At 45.7% G+C, this 18,639-nt stretch overlaps 1 protein-coding gene across 1 annotated transcript; it reads left to right on the top strand.

Annotated features, from left to right (window-relative positions):
- Nucleotides 1-1,064: 1,064 nt before the first annotated feature.
- LOC124028527 (unconventional myosin-X-like) lies at nt 1,065-16,752 on the top strand (the record flags this gene model as incomplete). Its single annotated transcript, XM_046340568.1, has 5 exons — nt 1,065-1,118; nt 4,234-4,368; nt 7,731-7,855; nt 7,929-8,027; nt 16,646-16,752. Coding segments are annotated over 5 exons (520 nt in total), but the record flags the coding sequence as incomplete, so codon positions are not given.
- Nucleotides 16,753-18,639: the final 1,887 nt, after the last annotated feature.

The raw sequence follows: 18,639 nt of genomic DNA, 5'->3' as shown, positions 1-18,639 counted from the left end.
CACAACAGTATCTCGGACCTGCCTGGTGTGTTCCTTGTTCTTCATGATGCTCTCCTGCGCTTTTAACGGTCCTCTGGGACTATCACGAGTGCAGGTGCATTTATACGGAGACTTGATTACACACAGAGTTGGATTGTATTTATCATCATTAGTCATTTAGGTCAACATTGGCTCGTCCTGGAGATCCTCACTGAACTTCTGGAGAGAGTTTGCTGCACTGAAAGTAAAGAGGCTGAATAATTTTGCATGCCCAATTTTTCAGTTTTTGATTTGTTAAAAAAAATTGAAATATCCAATAAATGTCGTTCCACTTCATGATTGTGTCCCACTTGTTGTTGATTCTTCACAAAAAAATACAGTTTTATATCTTTATGTTTGAAGACTGAAATGTGGCAAAAGGTCGCAAAGTTCAAGGGGGCTGAATACTTTCGCAAGGCACTGTAAGACGGTGTTACCTGCGCTACCAGAAGGACTGCATCTATGTAAGATACTGTTATAGTCCAACCCTCCCAGACAGACATTATCTATGTAAGATACTGTTATAGTCCAACCATCCCAGACAGACATTATCTATGTAAGATACTGTTATAGTCCAACCCTCCCAGACAGACATTATCTATGTAAGATACTGTTATAGTCCAACCCTCCCAGACAGACATTATCTACTGTATGTAAGACACGATTTAAAAACTGATTATTGTAATTTTTTTGGAGTCATTACTGAATTATTTAATGTAACACATCAAACCTCAAACAATTCATGGTAAAATTGTAAAACAATTAATTCAGACCTGTCGTTTTATTTGAAACAGGCATTTATTTGCTGAAATGTGTGCCGTTGCCTTGGCTGTTAAAGGAGACAGGTGGCTCTTTTTTTGGCTCCTTTCTCCTCCTCTCTCCACTGTCTCCTCTCCTGTCTCCCCTGTCTCAGACCAACATAGGCTCTATCCTAGCAGCTGTGAACCCCTACAAGCAGATCCCAGGTCTGTATGACCCAGCAGCATTAGACCTGTATAGTAGACACCACCTGGGAGAGCTGCCCCCTCATATCTTCGCTGTGCTAGCGAGTGTTACCGCTGTCTCTGGAAGAGACATGACAGTCAGTGTGTTCTCATCAGGTCAGTTCACCAGGGCCTTGGGGACATAGCATTAACTAGTAGCTACTGTAGTCACAAGAGACCAGACTCAACACCTAGTTTTAATACATGGTATTTTTAAATACATTTTGTCACATGTAATGTATGTTCAGTAGTGCAGGATTGGAGCCTCATATTGAAGAGAGATGTTACATTATACACACAATACCCCGTAATGACATCACAATACCCCGTAATGACATCACAATACCCCGTAATGACATCACAATACCCCGTAATGACATCACAATACCCCGTAATGACATCACAATACCCCGTAATGACATCACAATACCCCGTAATGACATCACAATACCCCGTAATGACAAAGCGAAAACAGGTTTTTAGAAATGTTCGCAAAAACTGAAATATTACATTTACATAAGTATTCAGACCCTTCACTCAGTACTTTGTTGGAGCACCTTCTGCAGTGATTTCAGCCTCAAATCTTCTTGGGTATGATGTTACAAGCTTGGTACACCTGTATTTGGGGAGTTTCTCCCATTCTTCTTGCAGATCCTCTCAATCTCTGTCAGGTTGAATGGGGAGTGTCGCTGCAAGCTATTTTCAGGTCTCTAGTCCAGGCTCTGGCTGGGCCACTCAAGGACATTCAGAGACTTGTCCCGAAGCCACTTCTGCGTGGTCTTGGCTGTGTGCTTAGGGTCGTTGTCCTGTTGGAAGGTGAACCTTCGTCCCATTCTGAGGTCCTGAGCTCTCTGGAGCAGGTTTTCATCAAAGATCTCTCTGAACATTGCTCCGTTCATCTTTCCCTCAATTCTGACTAGTCTCCCAGTCTCTGCCGCTGAAAAACATCCCCACAGCATGATGCTGCCGCCACCATGCTTCACCGTAGAGATGGTGCCAGATTTCCTCCAGACGTGACGCTTGGCATTCAGGCCAAAGAGTTCAATCTTGATTTCATCAGACCAGAGAGTCTTGTTTCTCATGGTCTGAGAGTCCTTTAGGTGCCATTTGGCAAACCCCAAGCGGGCTGCCATGTGCCTTTTACTGAGGAGTCTGGCCACTCTACCATGAAGGCCTGATTTGTGGAGTGCTTCAGAGATGGGGGAGCCTTCCAGAAGGACAACCATCTCCACAGAGGAACTCTGGAGCTCTGTCAGAGTGACCATCAGGTTCTTGTTCACCTCCCTGACCAAGGCCTTTCTCCCGGGCGGCCAGCTCAAGGAAGAGTCTTGGTGGTTCCAAACTTCTTCCATTTAAGAAAGATGGAGGCCACTGTCTTCTTTGGGACCTTCAATACTGCAGACATATTTTTGTTTCCCTTCCGCAGATCTGTGCCTCGACACAATCCTGTCTCTGAGCTCTACGGACAATTCCCCTTCGACCTCATGGCTGGTTTTGCTCTGTTGTACTGTCAGCTGTTTGGACCTTTATCTGAGCAGGTGTGCCTTTCCAAATCATGTCCAATCAATTGGAATTTACTGCCTGATTGGACTCCAAGTTGAAGAAACATCTCAAGGATGATCAATGGAAGCAGGATGCACCTGAGCTCAATTTCTCATAGCAAGGGTCTGATACTTATGTAAATAACTTTCAATTCACCAGCCTCTTTATACATTAACATTCTAAAACCTATTTTTGTTTTTGTCATTCAGAACAAGGCAACAAAATGTGGAATTGGTCAAGGAGTCTGAATACTTTCCAAATGCTCGGTGTCTGTCTCCAGTATGGATTCATATCTGTCTGTCTCCGGTATGGAGTCATATCGCTCTGTGTCTGTCTCCGGTATAGAGTCATATCACTCTGTGTCTGTCTCCGGTATGGAGTCATATCACTCTGTCTGTCTCCAGTATGGAGTCATATCTGTCTGTCTCCGGTATGGAGTCATATCTGTCTGTCTCCGGTATGGAGTCATATCTGTCTGTCTCCGGTATGGAGTCATATCTGTCTGTCTCCGGTATGGAGTCATATCTGTCTGTCTCCGGTATGGAGTCATATCTGTCTGTCTCCGGTATGGAGTCATATCTGTCTGTCTCCGGTATGGAGTCATATCTGTCTGTCTCCGGTATGGAGTCATATCTGTCTGTCTCCGGTATGGAGTCATATCTGTCTGTCTCCGGTATGGAGTCATATCTGTCTGTCTCCGGTATGGAGTCATATCTGTCTGTCTCCGGTATGGAGTCATATCTGTCTGTCTCCGGTATGGAGTCATATCTGTCTGTCTCCGGTATGGAGTCATATCTGTCTGTCTCCGGTATGGAGTCATATCTGTCTGTCTCCGGTATGGAGTCATATCTGTCTGTCTCGGTATGGAGTCATATCTGTCTGTCTCGGTATGGAGTCATATCTGTCTGTCTCCGGTATGGAGTCATATCGCTCTGTCTCCGGTATGGAGTCATATCGCTCTGTCTCCGGTATGGAGTCATATCGCTCTGTCTCCGGTATGGAGTCATATCGCTCTGTCTCCGGTATGGAGTCATATCGCTCTGTCTCCGGTATGGAGTCATATCGCTCTGTGTCCGTCTCCGGTATGGAGTCATATCGCTCTGTGTCCGTCTCCACTATGGAGTCATATCTGTCTGTGTCCGTCTCCACTATGGAGTCATATCTGTCTGTGTCCGTCTCCACTATGGAGTCATATCTGTCTGTCTCCGTCTCCACTATGGAGTCATATCTGTCTGTCTCCGGTATAGAGTCATATCTGTCTGTCTCCGGTATAGAGTCATATCTGTCTGTCTCCGGTATGGAGTCATATCGCTCTGTCTCCGGTATGGAGTCATATCGCTCTGTGTCCGTCTCCACTATGGAGTCATATCTGTCTGTCTCCGGTATAGAGTCATATCTGTCTGTCTCCGGTATAGAGTCATATCTGTCTGTCTCCAGTATGGAGTCATATCGCTCTGTGTCTGTCTCCGGTGTGGAGTCGTATCTGTCTGTCTCCAGTATGGAGTCGTATCTGTCTGTCTCCGGTGTAGAGTCATATCTGTCTGTCTCCGGTGTAGAGTCATATCTGTCTGTCTCCGGTGTAGAGTCATATCTGTCTGTCTCCGGTGTAGAGTCATATCTGTCTGTCTCCGGTGTGGAGTCATATCTGTCTGTCTCCGGTGTGGAGTCATATCTGTCTGTCTGTCTCCAGTGGAGAGTCGGGAGCAGGGAAGACCGAGAGTACCAAGCTGCTGCTCCAGTTCCTGTCTGTGATGTCACAGAACTCAGCCGGGACAGCCCACACTGAGAGGAGCACCCGTGTGGAGCAGGCCATTATCCAGAGCAGGTAACTGATTGATTCTATGGACATCCATGACCCATACAGGTTTGATGGTCGGTGTGCCTCTTGTTACGTTCCCCAGCTAGAAAAACAAACATGTTGATTCAAAAAGAAGAGGAAACTAACAGAGTCACTGACAACAACCAAAACCAAACAGGTGGGGTTTTAGGAGGGGTTCTGAAGAAACTCATGGGGGGTCCACTGAAAGTTGACTAGCAACAACAACTGGGACCTAAAGACACCCACCATGGTGCCCACTACATTTACCCAAGAAGAGACAAAGAGAAGGAAAAACCACGCAATTTAAAGACAGGAAGTAAACCTAAAAGTGGAGCAAAACGAAACCAGGGAAATCAGATAAAGGGTGTGCCAACTAAAGGAGTTGACCCTCCACATCTATCAAGACAACTAAAGTAGTCGACCCTCCACATCTATCAAGACAACTAAAGGAGTTGACCCTCCACATCTATCAAGACAACTGGAGGTGTTGACCCTCCACATCTATCAAGACAACTAAAGGAGTTGACCCTCCACATCTATCAAGACAACTAAAGGAGTTGACCCTCCACATCTATCAAGACAACTAAAGGAGTTGACCCTCCACATCTATCAAGACAACTAAAGGTGTTGACCCTCCACATCTATCAAGACAACTAAAGGAGTTGACCCTCCACATCTATCAAGACAACTAAAGGAGTTGACCCTCCACATCTATCAAGACAACTGAAGGAGTTGACCCTCCACATCTATCAAGACAACTGAAGGAGTCGACCCTCCACATCTATCAAGACAACTGAAGGAGTCGACCCTCCACATCTATCAAGACAACTAAAGGAGTCGACCCTCCACATCTATCAAGACAACTAAAGGAGTCGACCCTCCACATCTATCAAGACAACTAAAGGAGTTGACCCTCCACATCTATCAAGACAACTAAAGGAGTTGACCCTCCACATCTATCAAGACAACTAAAGGAGTTGACCCTCCACATCTATCAAGACAACTAAAGGAGTTGACCCTCCACATCTATCAAGACAAATAAAGGTGTTGACCCTTCACATCTATCAAGACAACGGTTAGAGCAGATTTGGACATATTTGTATAAAAGACCGAACATATGGAGCTCCATGTATATTTGTGTAAATATATTAAATATGAATGTAAATGATGAAATATTAGGTACGTACCTTTATGATTTATATTTACCCGATTGAGATATATTAATTTGTTGTTAGTGTAACTCAGTTTTTGGCCCCCCCTCTTGCCTGTTCATTGTATTGTGGTAAGTGTGTTCGGATAAAGGCAGGAAGTTGGGCCTTCGGGAGGGGAGTGTCCTTGCTAGATGCGGGAGCGGTATAGTTTTTTGACCATACAGACATGCAGACATAGACATACAGGTCATAATATGTATTTTCCATATAAAGTATTCTATGCTTTAAGTTGATTGGAGAATCATTTATTTGTTAGATATAAGAAGAATAAACATTTTTGTTGCACCATATCCCTGGATGTCATTGAATGTTTGGCCGTTTGGAAACCTTGACTGTGGACTGTATGGTACCAAACAACCCCACTTCAGGCTTGGGCAGTGGCTATGGTAAAGTGGATAGGAAGCCACTACAACCCCACTTCAGGCTTGGGCAGTGGCTATGGTAAAGTGGATAGGAAGCCACTACAACCCCGCTTCAGGCTTGGGCAGTGGCTATGGTAAAGTGGATAGGAAGCCACTACAACCCCACTTCAGGCTTGGGCAGTGGCTATGGTAAAGTGGATAGGAAGCCACTACAACCCCACTTCAGGCTTGGGCAGTGGCTATGGTAAAGTGGATAGGAAGCCACTACAACCCCACTTCAGGCTTGGGCAGTGGCTATGGTAAAGTGGATAGGAAGCCACCAACCCCACTTCAGGCTTGGGCAGTGGCTATGGTAAAGTGGATAGGAAGCCACTACAACCCCACTTCAGGCTTGGGCAGTGGCTATGGTAAAGTGGATAGGAAGCCACTACAACCCCACTTCAGGCTTGGGCAGTGGCTATGGTAAAGTGGATAGGAAGCCACTACAACCCCACTTCAGGCTTGGGCAGTGGCTATGGTAAAGTGGATAGGAAGCCACTACAACCCCACTTCAGGCTTGGGCAGTGGCTATGGTAAAGTGGATAGGAAGCCACTACAACCCCACTTCAGGCTTGGGCAGTGGCTATGGTAAAGTGGATAGGAAGCCACTACAACCCCGCTTCAGGCTTGGGCAGTGGCTATGGTAAAGTGGATAGGAAGCCACTACAACCCCACTTCAGGCTTGGGCAGTGGCTATGGTAAAGTGGATAGGAAGCCACTACAACCCCGCTTCAGGCTTGGGCAGTGGCTATGGTAAAGTGGATAGGAAGCCACTACAACCCCGCTTCAGGCTTGGGCAGTGGCTATGGTAAAGATGAAAGGAAGCCACTACAACCCCTCTTCAGGCTTGGGCAGTGGCTATGGTAAAGATGAAAGGAAGCCACTACAACCCCACTTCAGGCTTGGGCAGTGGCTATGGTAAAGTGGATAGGAAGCCACTACAACCCCACTTCAGGCTTGGGCAGTGGCTATGGTAAAGTGGATAGGAAGCCACTACAACCCCACTTCAGGCTTGGGCAGTGGCTATGGTAAAGTGGATAGGAAGCCACTACAACCCCACTTCAGGCTTGGGCAGTGGCTATGGTAAAGACAAAAGGACGACACTACAACCCCGCTTCAGGCTTGGGCAGTGGCTATGGTAAAGACGAAAGGACGCCACTACAACCCCGCTTCAGGCTTGGGCAGTGGCTATGGTAAAGACAAAAGGACGCCACTACAACAACTAAAGGTGTCGACCCTCCACATCTATCAAGACAACTAAAGGAGTTGACCCTCCACATCTATCAAGACAACTAAAGGAGTTTAACCCTCCACATCTATCAAGACAACTAAAGGCGTCGACCCTCCACATCTATCAAGACAACTAAAGGAGTTGACCCTCCACATCTATCAAGACAACTGAAGGCGTCAACCCTCCACATCTATCAAGACAACTAAAGGTGTCGACCCTCCTCATCTCTCAAGACAACTGGAGCACTGGGCCAGACACTCTTAAATAGAACCTGGACCAGCTCAGGTGAAACACCTTCCCACTAACGACATGGACAAGCCAGCACAGGTGTAACACATACTGACTAACGAGGTGACACCAATCTGTGCGCCCTACGTGCTAACGTTGCTAAAGTCCAACCTCAAAACATAATTGGAAAAACCAAAGCCTGTAACTCTCTCTGTCTCTCTGTCTCTCTGTCTCTCTGTCTCTCTGTCTCTCTGTCTCTCTGTCTCTCTGTCTCTCTGTCTCTCTGTCTCTCTCTAGCCCCATCATGGAGGCGTTTGGGAATGCCAAGACGGTGTACAACAACAACTCTTCCCGCTTTGGGAAGTTTATCCAGCTCCACTTCTCCCAGAGTGGGAACATCCAGGGAGGCTGTATCATCGACTGTATCCCTAAAACACTGTGTCTCACTCTCACACTCTCACACTGTCTGTGTTCTCCTTAACTTCACACCTTCAGATTTACTTGAAAAGAACCGTGTGGTGAGACAGAACCCTGGAGAGAGGAACTATCATATCTTCTATGCTCTGCTGGCCGGGGCCGACAAGAACCAGAAAGGTTGTAACCTTCCTGTCGAGACTCCTACACTAGAGGACAGTTAACACAGCATCCTAACCTTCCTGTCGAGACTCCTACACTAGAGGACAGTTAACACAGCATCCTAACCTTCCTGTAGAGACTCCTACACTAGAGGACAGTTAACACAGCATCCTAACCTTCCTGTAGAGACTCCTACACTAGAGGACAGTTATAACACAGCATCCTAACCTTCCTGTAGAGACTCCTACACTAGAGGACAGTTATAACACAGCATCCTAACCTTCCTGTCGAGACTCCTACACTAGAGGACAGTTATAACACAGCATCCTAACCTTCCTGTCGAGACTCCTACACTAGAGGACAGTTATAACACAGCATCCTAACCTTCCTGTCGAGACTCCTACACTAGAGGACAGTTATAACACAGCATCCTAACCTTCCTGTCGAGACTCCTACACTAGAGGACAGTTATAACACAGCATCCTAACCTTCCTGTCGAGACTCCTACACTAGAGGACAGTTATAACACAGCATCCTAACCTTCCTGTAGAGACCCCTACACTAGAGGACAGTTATAACACAGCATCCTAACCTTCCTGTAGAGACTCCTACACTAGAAGACAGCACACAAACACAGCAAAGATGGAACCACAGGTTCAAAAGTGGTGTGGCAAAATGTATATATCTTTTTCTGGAGCCTGGAGTTTTTCCTGATCATGACCTGGTTGGGTAAAACTCTGGGTCCTATTTGTAGGTCATGACAAAATGTTATTACAGATGGCTTCTCTTTTCATCTGTGCTATGACTAGAGGACTGGAGTTTTTCTTGTCTGGTCATGTGAATTGGAAACACTCCTGGCCTTCGTTGGACCAATCCCTTTCAAATGACCACAAACCTGTTATTATCCATTCTGATATCAAAAGAGCCCGAGACGACAACCTCCACCGACAACATGCTCTGTAGTTTAGTGGACTACTATAGAACAGGAACACACACCAGTCCAATACTATAGGACAGGAACACACACCAGTCCAATACTGTTAACAGGAACACACACCAGTCCAATACTATAGGACAGGAACACACACCAGTCCAATACTGTTAACAGGAACACACACCAGTCCAATACTATAGGACAGGAACACACACCAGTCCAATACTATAGGACAGGAACACACACCAGTCCAATACTGTTAACAGGAACACACACCAGTCCAATACTGTTAACAGGAACACACACCAGTCCAATACTGTTAACAGGAACACACACCAGTCCAATACTATAGAACAGGAATACACACCAGTCCAATACTATAGGACAGGAACACACACCAGTCCAATACTATAGGACAGGAACACACACCAGTCCAATACTGTGAACAGGAACACACACCAGTCCAATACTGTGAACAGGAACACACACCAGTCCAATACTGTGAACAGGAACACACACCAGTCCAATACTGTGAACAGGAACACACACCAGTCCAATACTATAGAACAGGAATACACACCAGTCCAATACTATAGAACAGGAATACACACCAGTCCAATACTGTTAACAGGAACACACACCAGTCCAATACTGTTAACAGGAACACACACCAGTCCAATACTGTTAACAGGAACACACACCAGTCCAATACTATAGAACAGGAATACACACCAGTCCAATACTATAGGACAGGAACACACACCAGTCCAATACTATAGGACAGGAACACACACCAGTCCAATACTGTGAACAGGAACACACACCAGTCCAATACTATAGGACAGGAACACACACCAGTCCAATACTGTTAACAGGAACACACACCAGTCCAATACTGTTAACAGGAACACACACCAGTCCAATACTGTTAACAGGAACACACACCAGTCCAATACTGTTAACAGGAACACACACCAGTCCAATACTGTTAACAGGAACACACACCAGTCCAATACTGTTAACAGGAACACACACCAGTCCAATACTGTTAACAGGAACACACACCAGTCCAATACTATAGGACAGGAACACACACCAGTCCAATACTGTTAACAGGAACACACACCAGTCCAATACTATAGGACAGGAACACACACCAGTCCAATAGTGTGAACAGGAACACACACCAGTCCAATAGTGTGAACAGGAACACACACCAGTCAATAGTGTGAACAGGAACACACACCAGTCCAATAGTGTGAACAGGAACACACACCCGTCCAATAGTGTGAACAGGAACACACACCAGTCCAATAGTGTGAACAGGAACACACACCAGTCCAATAGTGTGAACAGGAACACACACCAGTCCAATAGTGTGAACAGGAACACACACCAGTCCAATAGTGTGAACAGGAACACACACCAGTCCAATAGTGTGAACAGGAACACACACCAGTCCAATAGTGTGAACAGGAACACACACCAGTCCAATAGTGTGAACAGGAACACACACCAGTCCAATAGTGTGAACAGGAACACACACCAGTCCAATAGTGTGAACAGGAACACACACCAGTCCAATAGTGTGAACAGGAACACACACCAGTCCAATAGTGTGAACAGGAACACACACCAGTCCAATACTGTGAACAGGAACACACACCAGTCCAATACTGTGAACAGGAACACACACCAGTCCAATACTGTGAACAGGAACACACACACCAGTCCAATACTGTGAACAGGAACACACACACCAGTCCAATACTGTGAACAGGAACACACACACCAGTCCAATACTGTGAACAGGAACACACACACCAGTCCAATACTGTGAACAGGAACACACACACCAGTCCAATACTGTGAACAGGAACACACACACCAGTCCAATACTGTGAACAGGAACACACACACCAGTCCAATACTGTGAACAGGAACACACACACCAGTCCAATACTGTGAACAGGAACACACACACCAGTCCAATACTGTGAACAGGAACACACACACCAGTCCAATACTGTGAACAGGAACACACACACCAGTCCAATACTGTGAACAGGAACACACACACCAGTCCAATACTGTGAACAGGAACACACACACCAGTCCAATACTGTGAACAGGAACACACACACCAGTCCAATACTGTGAACAGGAACACACACACCAGTCCAATACTGTGAACAGGAACACACACACCAGTCCAATACTGTGAACAGGAAACACACACCAGTCCAATACTGTGAACAGGAACACACACACCAGTCCAATACTGTGAACAGGAACACACACACCAGTCCAATACTGTGAACAGGAACACACACACCAGTCCAATACTGTGAACAGGAACACACACACCAGTCCAATACTGTGAACAGGAACACACACCAGTCCAATACTGTGAACAGGAACACACACACCAGTCCAATACTGTGAACAGGAACACACACACCAGTCCAATACTGTGAACAGGAACACACACACCAGTCCAATACTGTGAACAGGAACACACACACCAGTCCAATACTGTGAACAGGAACACACACACCAGTCCAATACTGTGAACAGGAACACACACACCAGTCCAATACTGTGAACAGGAACACACACACCAGTCCAATACTGTGAACAGGAACACACACACCAGTCCAATACTGTGAACAGGAACACACACACCAGTCCAATACTGTGAACAGGAACACACACACCAGTCCAATACTGTGAACAGGAACACACACACCAGTCCAATACTGTGAACAGGAACACACACACCAGTCCAATACTGTGAACAGGAACACACACACCAGTCCAATACTGTGAACAGGAACACACACACCAGTCCAATACTGTGAACAGGAACACACACACCAGTCCAATACTGTGAACAGGAACACACACACCAGTCCAATACTGTGAACAGGAAACACACACCAGTCCAATACTGTGAACAGGAACACACACACCAGTCCAATACTGTGAACAGGAACACACACACCAGTCCAATACTGTGAACAGGAACACACACACCAGTCCAATACTGTGAACAGGAACACACACACCAGTCCAATACTGTGAACAGGAACACACACACCAGTCCAATACTGTGAACAGGAACACACACACCAGTCCAATACTGTGAACAGGAACACACACACCAGTCCAATACTGTGAACAGGAACACACACACCAGTCCAATACTGTGAACAGGAACACACACACCAGTCCAATACTGTGAACAGGAACACACACACCAGTCCAATACTGTGAACAGGAACACACACACCAGTCCAATACTGTGAACAGGAACACACACACCAGTCCAATACTGTGAACAGGAACACACACACCAGTCCAATACTGTGAACAGGAACACACACACCAGTCCAATACTGTGAACAGGAACACACACACCAGTCCAATACTGTGAACAGGAACACACACACCAGTCCAATACTGTGAACAGGAACACACACACCAGTCCAATACTGTGAACAGGAACACACACACCAGTCCAATACTGTGAACAGGAACACACCAGTTTTTCAAATAGAAAGAACAACAATCATTCGTTAATTATTAATTATCATGTCAATAGTTTCACAACGTTAGTATTTTTAAAGGTGTACGTTTTGTAATATGAATGTCAGAATTGATTAATAATTAACACACTGAACAATAACTAATTTGCCTGTTTGTTTCGTGTGGGTAAACTGGGGGTGTTTCTTCAGTTTGATAAGTTGCCCTGTTAACCATTCTGGGGTTGACTGGGCAGCTCTGAGGTCGTGCTGGCTGTTTGTTTCTGCTTTTAGTTTTCAGCACGGCCGTAGCAGAGAAGCCACTTTCACACAGGTAGTGCTGAACGATAACATGACAGGCGAGAGCAGGATACCACTCCGCTGCACCAGAACAGTGGCAGCATCGTTTCCGGGATGCGCATGCTCAGTCCGCCGTCCAATGACAGCTCCGCCAGCTGATCCTCTTCGTTGCTTGGTGATGTGACGGTTCCCGTCCTTACTCCAAAGGGGTCCCGTATCCAGTCTCCTTGTCTCCTGTTCTCCGCTGGGAAAGTCGCAAAACTTTCCCAACATCTTGACAACATGCTGTTTTAACGTATAAAAAAAAGAAATCCGTTATTTGTTGATCAGATTCTGAATCTCGAAATCCGCAAGTCAGTCCTCCTGTTAGAAACGGTAAGCTTCATCTTGAAGGTCATCCACTTTGTCCCTCTGTCCAAATCGATGGTTCCCCCTCCCTTTCTTTGACACGTTGAGCAAATTCAGATGAACTACTCCTCGATGTTATTAATTATCCCAGACACTGGAAGGGAACTGCTCCTCGATGTTATTAATTATCCCAGACACTGGAAGGGAACTGCTCCTCGATGTTATTAATTATCCCAGACACTGGAAGGGAACTGCTCCTCGATGTTATTAATTATCCCAGACACTGGAAGGGAACTGCTCCTCGATGTTATTAATTATCCCAGACACTGGAAGGGAACTGCTCCTCGATGTTATTAATTATCCCAGACACTGGAAGGGAACTGCTCCTCGATGTTATTAATTATCCCAGACACTGGAAGGGAACTGCTCCTCGATGTTATTAATTATCCCAGACACTGGAAGGGAACTGCTCCTCGATGTTATTAATTATCCCAGACACTGGAAGGGAACTGCTCCTCGATGTTATTAATTATCCCAGACACTGGAAGGGAACTGCTCCTCGATGTTATTAATTATCCCAGACACTGGAAGGGAACTGCTCCTCGATGTTATTAATTATCCCAGACACTGGAAGGGAACTGCTCCTCGATGTTATTAATTATCCCAGACACTGGAAGGGAACTGCTCCTCGATGTTATTAATTATCCCAGACACTGGAAGGGAACTGCTCCTCGATGTTATTAATTATCCCAGACACTGGAAGGGAACTGCTCCTCGATGTTATTAATTATCCCAGACACTGGAAGGGAACTGCTCCTCGATGTTATTAATTATCCCAGACACTGGAAGGGAACTGCTCCTCGATGTTATTAATTATCCCAGGCACTGGAAGGGAACTGCTCCTCGATGTTATTAATTATCCCAGACGTGTCTGACATAGACCCATTAGAAGGGCACGGTTAGCCACATCTGTGGATTCATCAAGCTGCAGTGTGTTGCGCTCTGATATCTGGCGTGTTATGTCCTCAGACATGTCCTGGATTCTCCTCGTGGTGTCCTCAGACATGTCCTGGATTCTCCTCGTGGTGTCCTCAGACATGTCCTGGATTCTCCTCGTGGTGTCCTCAGACATGTCCTGGATTCTCCTCCTAGTGGTGTCCTCAGACATGTCCTGGATTCTCCTCCTCGTGGTGTCCTCAGACATGTCCTGGATTCTCCTCCTAGTTGTGTCGTCAGACATGTCCTGGATTCTCCTCCTAGTGGTGTCCTCAGACATGTCCTGGATTCTCCTTCTCGTGGTGTCCTCACATGTCCTGGATTCTCCTTCTCGTGGTGTCCTCATGGTGTCCTCAGACATGTCCTGGATTCTCCTCCTAGTGGTGTTCTCAGACATGTCCTGGATTCTCCTTCTCGTGGTGTCCTCACATGTCCTGGATTCTCCTTCTCGTGGTGTCCTCATGGTGTCCTCAGACATGTCCTGGATTCTCCTCCTAGTGGTGTCCTCACATGTCCTGGATTCTCCTCCTCATAGTGTCCTCACATGTCCTGGATTCTCCTCCTCATGGTGTCCTCAGACATGTCCTGGATTCTCCTCCTCGTGGTGTCCTCAGACATGTCCTGGATTCTCCTCCTCGTGGTGTCCTCAGACATGTCCTGGATTCTCCTCCTCGTGGTGTCCTCAGACATGTCCTGGATTCTCCTCCTCGTGGTGTCCTCAGACATGTCCTGGATTCTCCTCCTCGTGGTGTCCTCAGACATGTCCTGGATTCTCCTCCTCGTGGTGTCCTCAGACATGTCCTGGATTCTCCTTCTCGTGGTGTCCTCAGACATGTCCTGGATTCTCCTTCTCGTGGTGTCCTCAGACATGTCCTGGATTCTCCTCCTCGTGGTGTCCTCAGACATGTCCTGGATTCTCCTCCTCGTGGTGTCCTCAGACATGTCCTGGATTCTCCTCCTCGTGGTGTCCTCAGACATGTCCTGGATTCTCCCTCCTCGTGGTGTCCTCAGACATGTCCTGGATTCTCCTCCTCGTGGTGTCCTCAGACATGTCCTGGATTCTCCTCCTCGTGGTGTCCTCAGACATGTCCTGGATTCTCCTCCTCGTGGTGTCCTCAGACATGTCCTGGATTCTCCTCCTCGTGGTGTCCTCAGACATGTCCTGGATTCTCCTCCTCGTGGTGTCCTCTGATGTCTGGTGTGTTCCTCATGGTGTCATTGGATAGGTGTATGATGGTTTTTAGTTTGTTGGCGACGGACTCTCCCAAGATTTCAGTGCACATATCAATCGCAGCAGCGACTATGAGATCCTCTGCGCTGATGTGGGCTTTTTTTGCATTTACCTTATGGCCCAGCGCATTGCTATGATTCATACGTTCTTCAATGAATCTTGTGAGGCTGGCTTATCATTGTGTCTTGTATTGCTTGGTGTCCAGATGTCTTTTTAGTTTTGGGAGGGGTTTATTTTAGATGCTTTTTGAAGAGGTAGTGTTTCAGGTGTTGTCAGAAACATGGGCAGGGACTACACCGTCCTAACGTCAGGGGAAGCTTGTTCCACCATTGGGGTGCCGGGACAAAAAAAGAGCTTAGACTGAGCTTCATTTACACAGGCAGTCCGATTCTGATCTTGTTCCAATAGTTGGGCTCCTGTGTAACCGCAGCCTTTGTGTCTCAAGAAAAGGTACATTTCCTGAAGAAAAATGTGTGTTCTTGCTTCAGGTGTGTGTGTCTGTGTGTCTGTGTGTGTGTGTATGTGTGTGTGTGTGTGTGTGTGTGTGTGTGTGTGCTTCAGCTGTGTGTGTGTGTGTGCTTCAGCTGTGTGTGTGTGTGTGTGTGTGTGTGCTTCAGCTGTGTGTGTGTGTGTGTGTGTGTGTGCTTCAGCTGTGTGTGTGTGTGTGTGTGTGTGTGTGCTTCAGCTGTGTGTGTGTGTGTGTGTGTGTGTGCTTCAGCTGTGTGTGTGTGTGTGTGTGTGTGCTTCAGCTGTGTGTGTGTGTGTGTGTGTGTGTGTGTGTGTGTGTGTGTGTGTGTGTGTGTGTGTGTGCTTCAGCTGTGTGTGTGTGTGTGTGTGTGTGTGTGTGTGTGTGTGTGTGTGTGCTTCAGCTGTGTCTGTGTGTGTGTGTGTGTGTGTGTGTGTGTGTGTGTGTGTGTGTGCTTCAGCTGTGTCTGTGTGTGTGTGTGTGCTTCAGCTGTGTGTGTGTGTGTGTGTGTGCTTCAGCTGTGTGTGTGTGTGTGTGTGTGTGTGTGTGTGTGTGTGTGTGTGTGTGTGTGTGTGTGTGTGCTTCAGGTGTGTGTGTGTGTGTGTGTGTGTGTGCTTCAGCTGTGTGTGAGTGTGTGTGTGTGCTTCAGCTGTGTGTGAGTGTGTGTGTGTGCTTCAGCTGTGTGTGTGTGTGTGTGTGTGTGTGTGTGTGTGTGTGTGTGTGTGTGTGTGTGTGTGTGTGTGTGTGTGTGTGTGTGTGTGTGTGTGTGTGTGTGTGTGTGTGTGTGTGTGTGTGTTTGCTTCAGCTGTCTAAAGTTATTTTCTGTCTGTATTACAGAGCTGTACTTCCTGTCAGAGGGCCCAGAGTCATACCACTACCTGAGTCAGTCTGGCTGTGTGAAGGACAGGAGTCTAGATGACCTGAAGCTATATGATAGTTTTATGGTGAGATTGACTGGTCTATGGGTTATAGCTCTATGGGTTATAGCTCTATGGGTTATAGCTCTGTTTTATAGCTCTTTTTTATAGCTCTGTATGGGTTATAGCTCTGTTTTATAGCTCTGTTATAGCTCTATATGGGTTATAGCTCTGTGTTATAGCTCTGTTTTATAGCTCTGTGTTATAGCTCTGTGTTATAGCTCTGTGTTATAGCTCTGTGTTATAGCTCTATATGGGTTATAGCTCTGTTTTATAGCTCTGTTATAGCTCTATATGGGTTATAGCTCTGTGTTATAGCTCTGTGTTATAGCTCTGTGTTATAGCTCTGTGTTATAGCTCTGTGTTATAGCTCTGTGTTATAGCTCTGTGTTATAGCTCTGTTTTATAGCTCTATATGGGTTATAGCTCTATATGGGTTATAGCTCTATATGGGTTATAGCTCTGTTTTATAGCTCTGTTTTATATCTCTATGGGTTATAGCTCTGTTATAGCTCTATATGGGTTTTAGCTATGTTATAGCTCTATGGGTTATAGCTCTATGGGTTATAGCTCTATATGGGTTATAGCTCTGTTATATCTATGGGTTATAGCTCTGTTATAGCTCTGTTATAGCTCTGTTATAGCTCTGTTATATCTCTATGGGTTATAGCTCTGTTATATCTCTATGGGTTATAGCTCTGTTATAGCTCTATATGGGTTATAGCTCTATAGCTCTGTTATAGCTCTGTTATAGCTCTGTTATAGCTCTGTTATAGCTCTGTTATAGCTCTGTTATAGCTCTGTTATAGCTCTGTTATAGCTCTGTTATAGCTCTGTTATAGCTCTGTTATAGCTCTGTTATAGCTCTGGGTTATAGCTCTGTGGGTTATAGCTCTATAGCTCTGTGGGTTATAGCTCTATATGGGTTATAGCTCTGTTATAGCTCTATATGGGTTATAGCTCTGTTATAGCTCTATATGGGTTATAGCTCTGTTATAGCTCTATGGGTTATAGCTCTGTTATAGCTCTTTATGGGTTATAGCTCTGTTATAGCTCTATATGGGTTATAGCTCTGTTTTATAGCTCTGGCTTATAGCTCTGTGTTATAGCTCTGTGTTATAGCTCTGTGTTATAGCTCTGTGTTATAGCTCTGTGTTATAGCTCTGTGTTATAGCTCTGTGTTATAGCTCTGTGTTATAGCTCTGTTTTATAGCTCTGTTTTATAGCTCTATATGTTATAGCTCTATATGTTATAGCTCTATGTGTTATAGCTCTATGTGTTATAGCTCTATATGTTATAGCTCTATGTGTTATAGCTCTGTGTTATAGCTCTGTGTTATAGCTCTGTGTTATAGCTCTGTGTTATAGCTCTGTGTTATAGCTCTGTGTTATAGCTCTGTGTTATAGCTCTGTGTTATAGCTCTGTGTTATAGCTCTGTGTTATAGCTCTGTGTTATAGCTCTGTGTTATAGCTCTGTGTTATAGCTCTATATGTTTGTTATGAATCCCTTTTGGCCCGACAGTCTAGGGGGGATGGTAATGAGACCCGTAACATAACTCATGCAAATTATAATTGTGACAAAGTAAAAGTGTGAACGAAATAACCATGACAACAGAAATCTACCGTCAAAGTCCAGGTTTATTTATAAACACACGGTAATGGAGGGGGGTGGGGCAGGAAAAGGGGCTGAGCTGGACCCAAGGAAAGAAACAATAAGTATTCAAAAACACCCCTAAGCTAGACTAGCCTACTTTAACAACAGCTAACTAACTAACCAAAAATACAGTGGGTGGTCCGCCCAGTTCTAACTAGTGTATTTAACAAAGTTCACCTACGGGTAGTGTATGCCCATGGGCGACTTGTCTTGGTTTCCCCCTTTTTCCACCAGCAACAAACAAACACCATAACCAAAA

This window comes from Oncorhynchus gorbuscha, unplaced genomic scaffold (assembly GCF_021184085.1).
Source record: "Oncorhynchus gorbuscha isolate QuinsamMale2020 ecotype Even-year unplaced genomic scaffold, OgorEven_v1.0 Un_scaffold_4363, whole genome shotgun sequence".
NCBI classification, from domain to species: Eukaryota; Metazoa; Chordata; class Actinopteri; order Salmoniformes; family Salmonidae; genus Oncorhynchus; species Oncorhynchus gorbuscha.
Note: the sequence above shows the minus strand (reverse complement) of the source record. Positions and strands in the feature narration are given on the sequence as shown.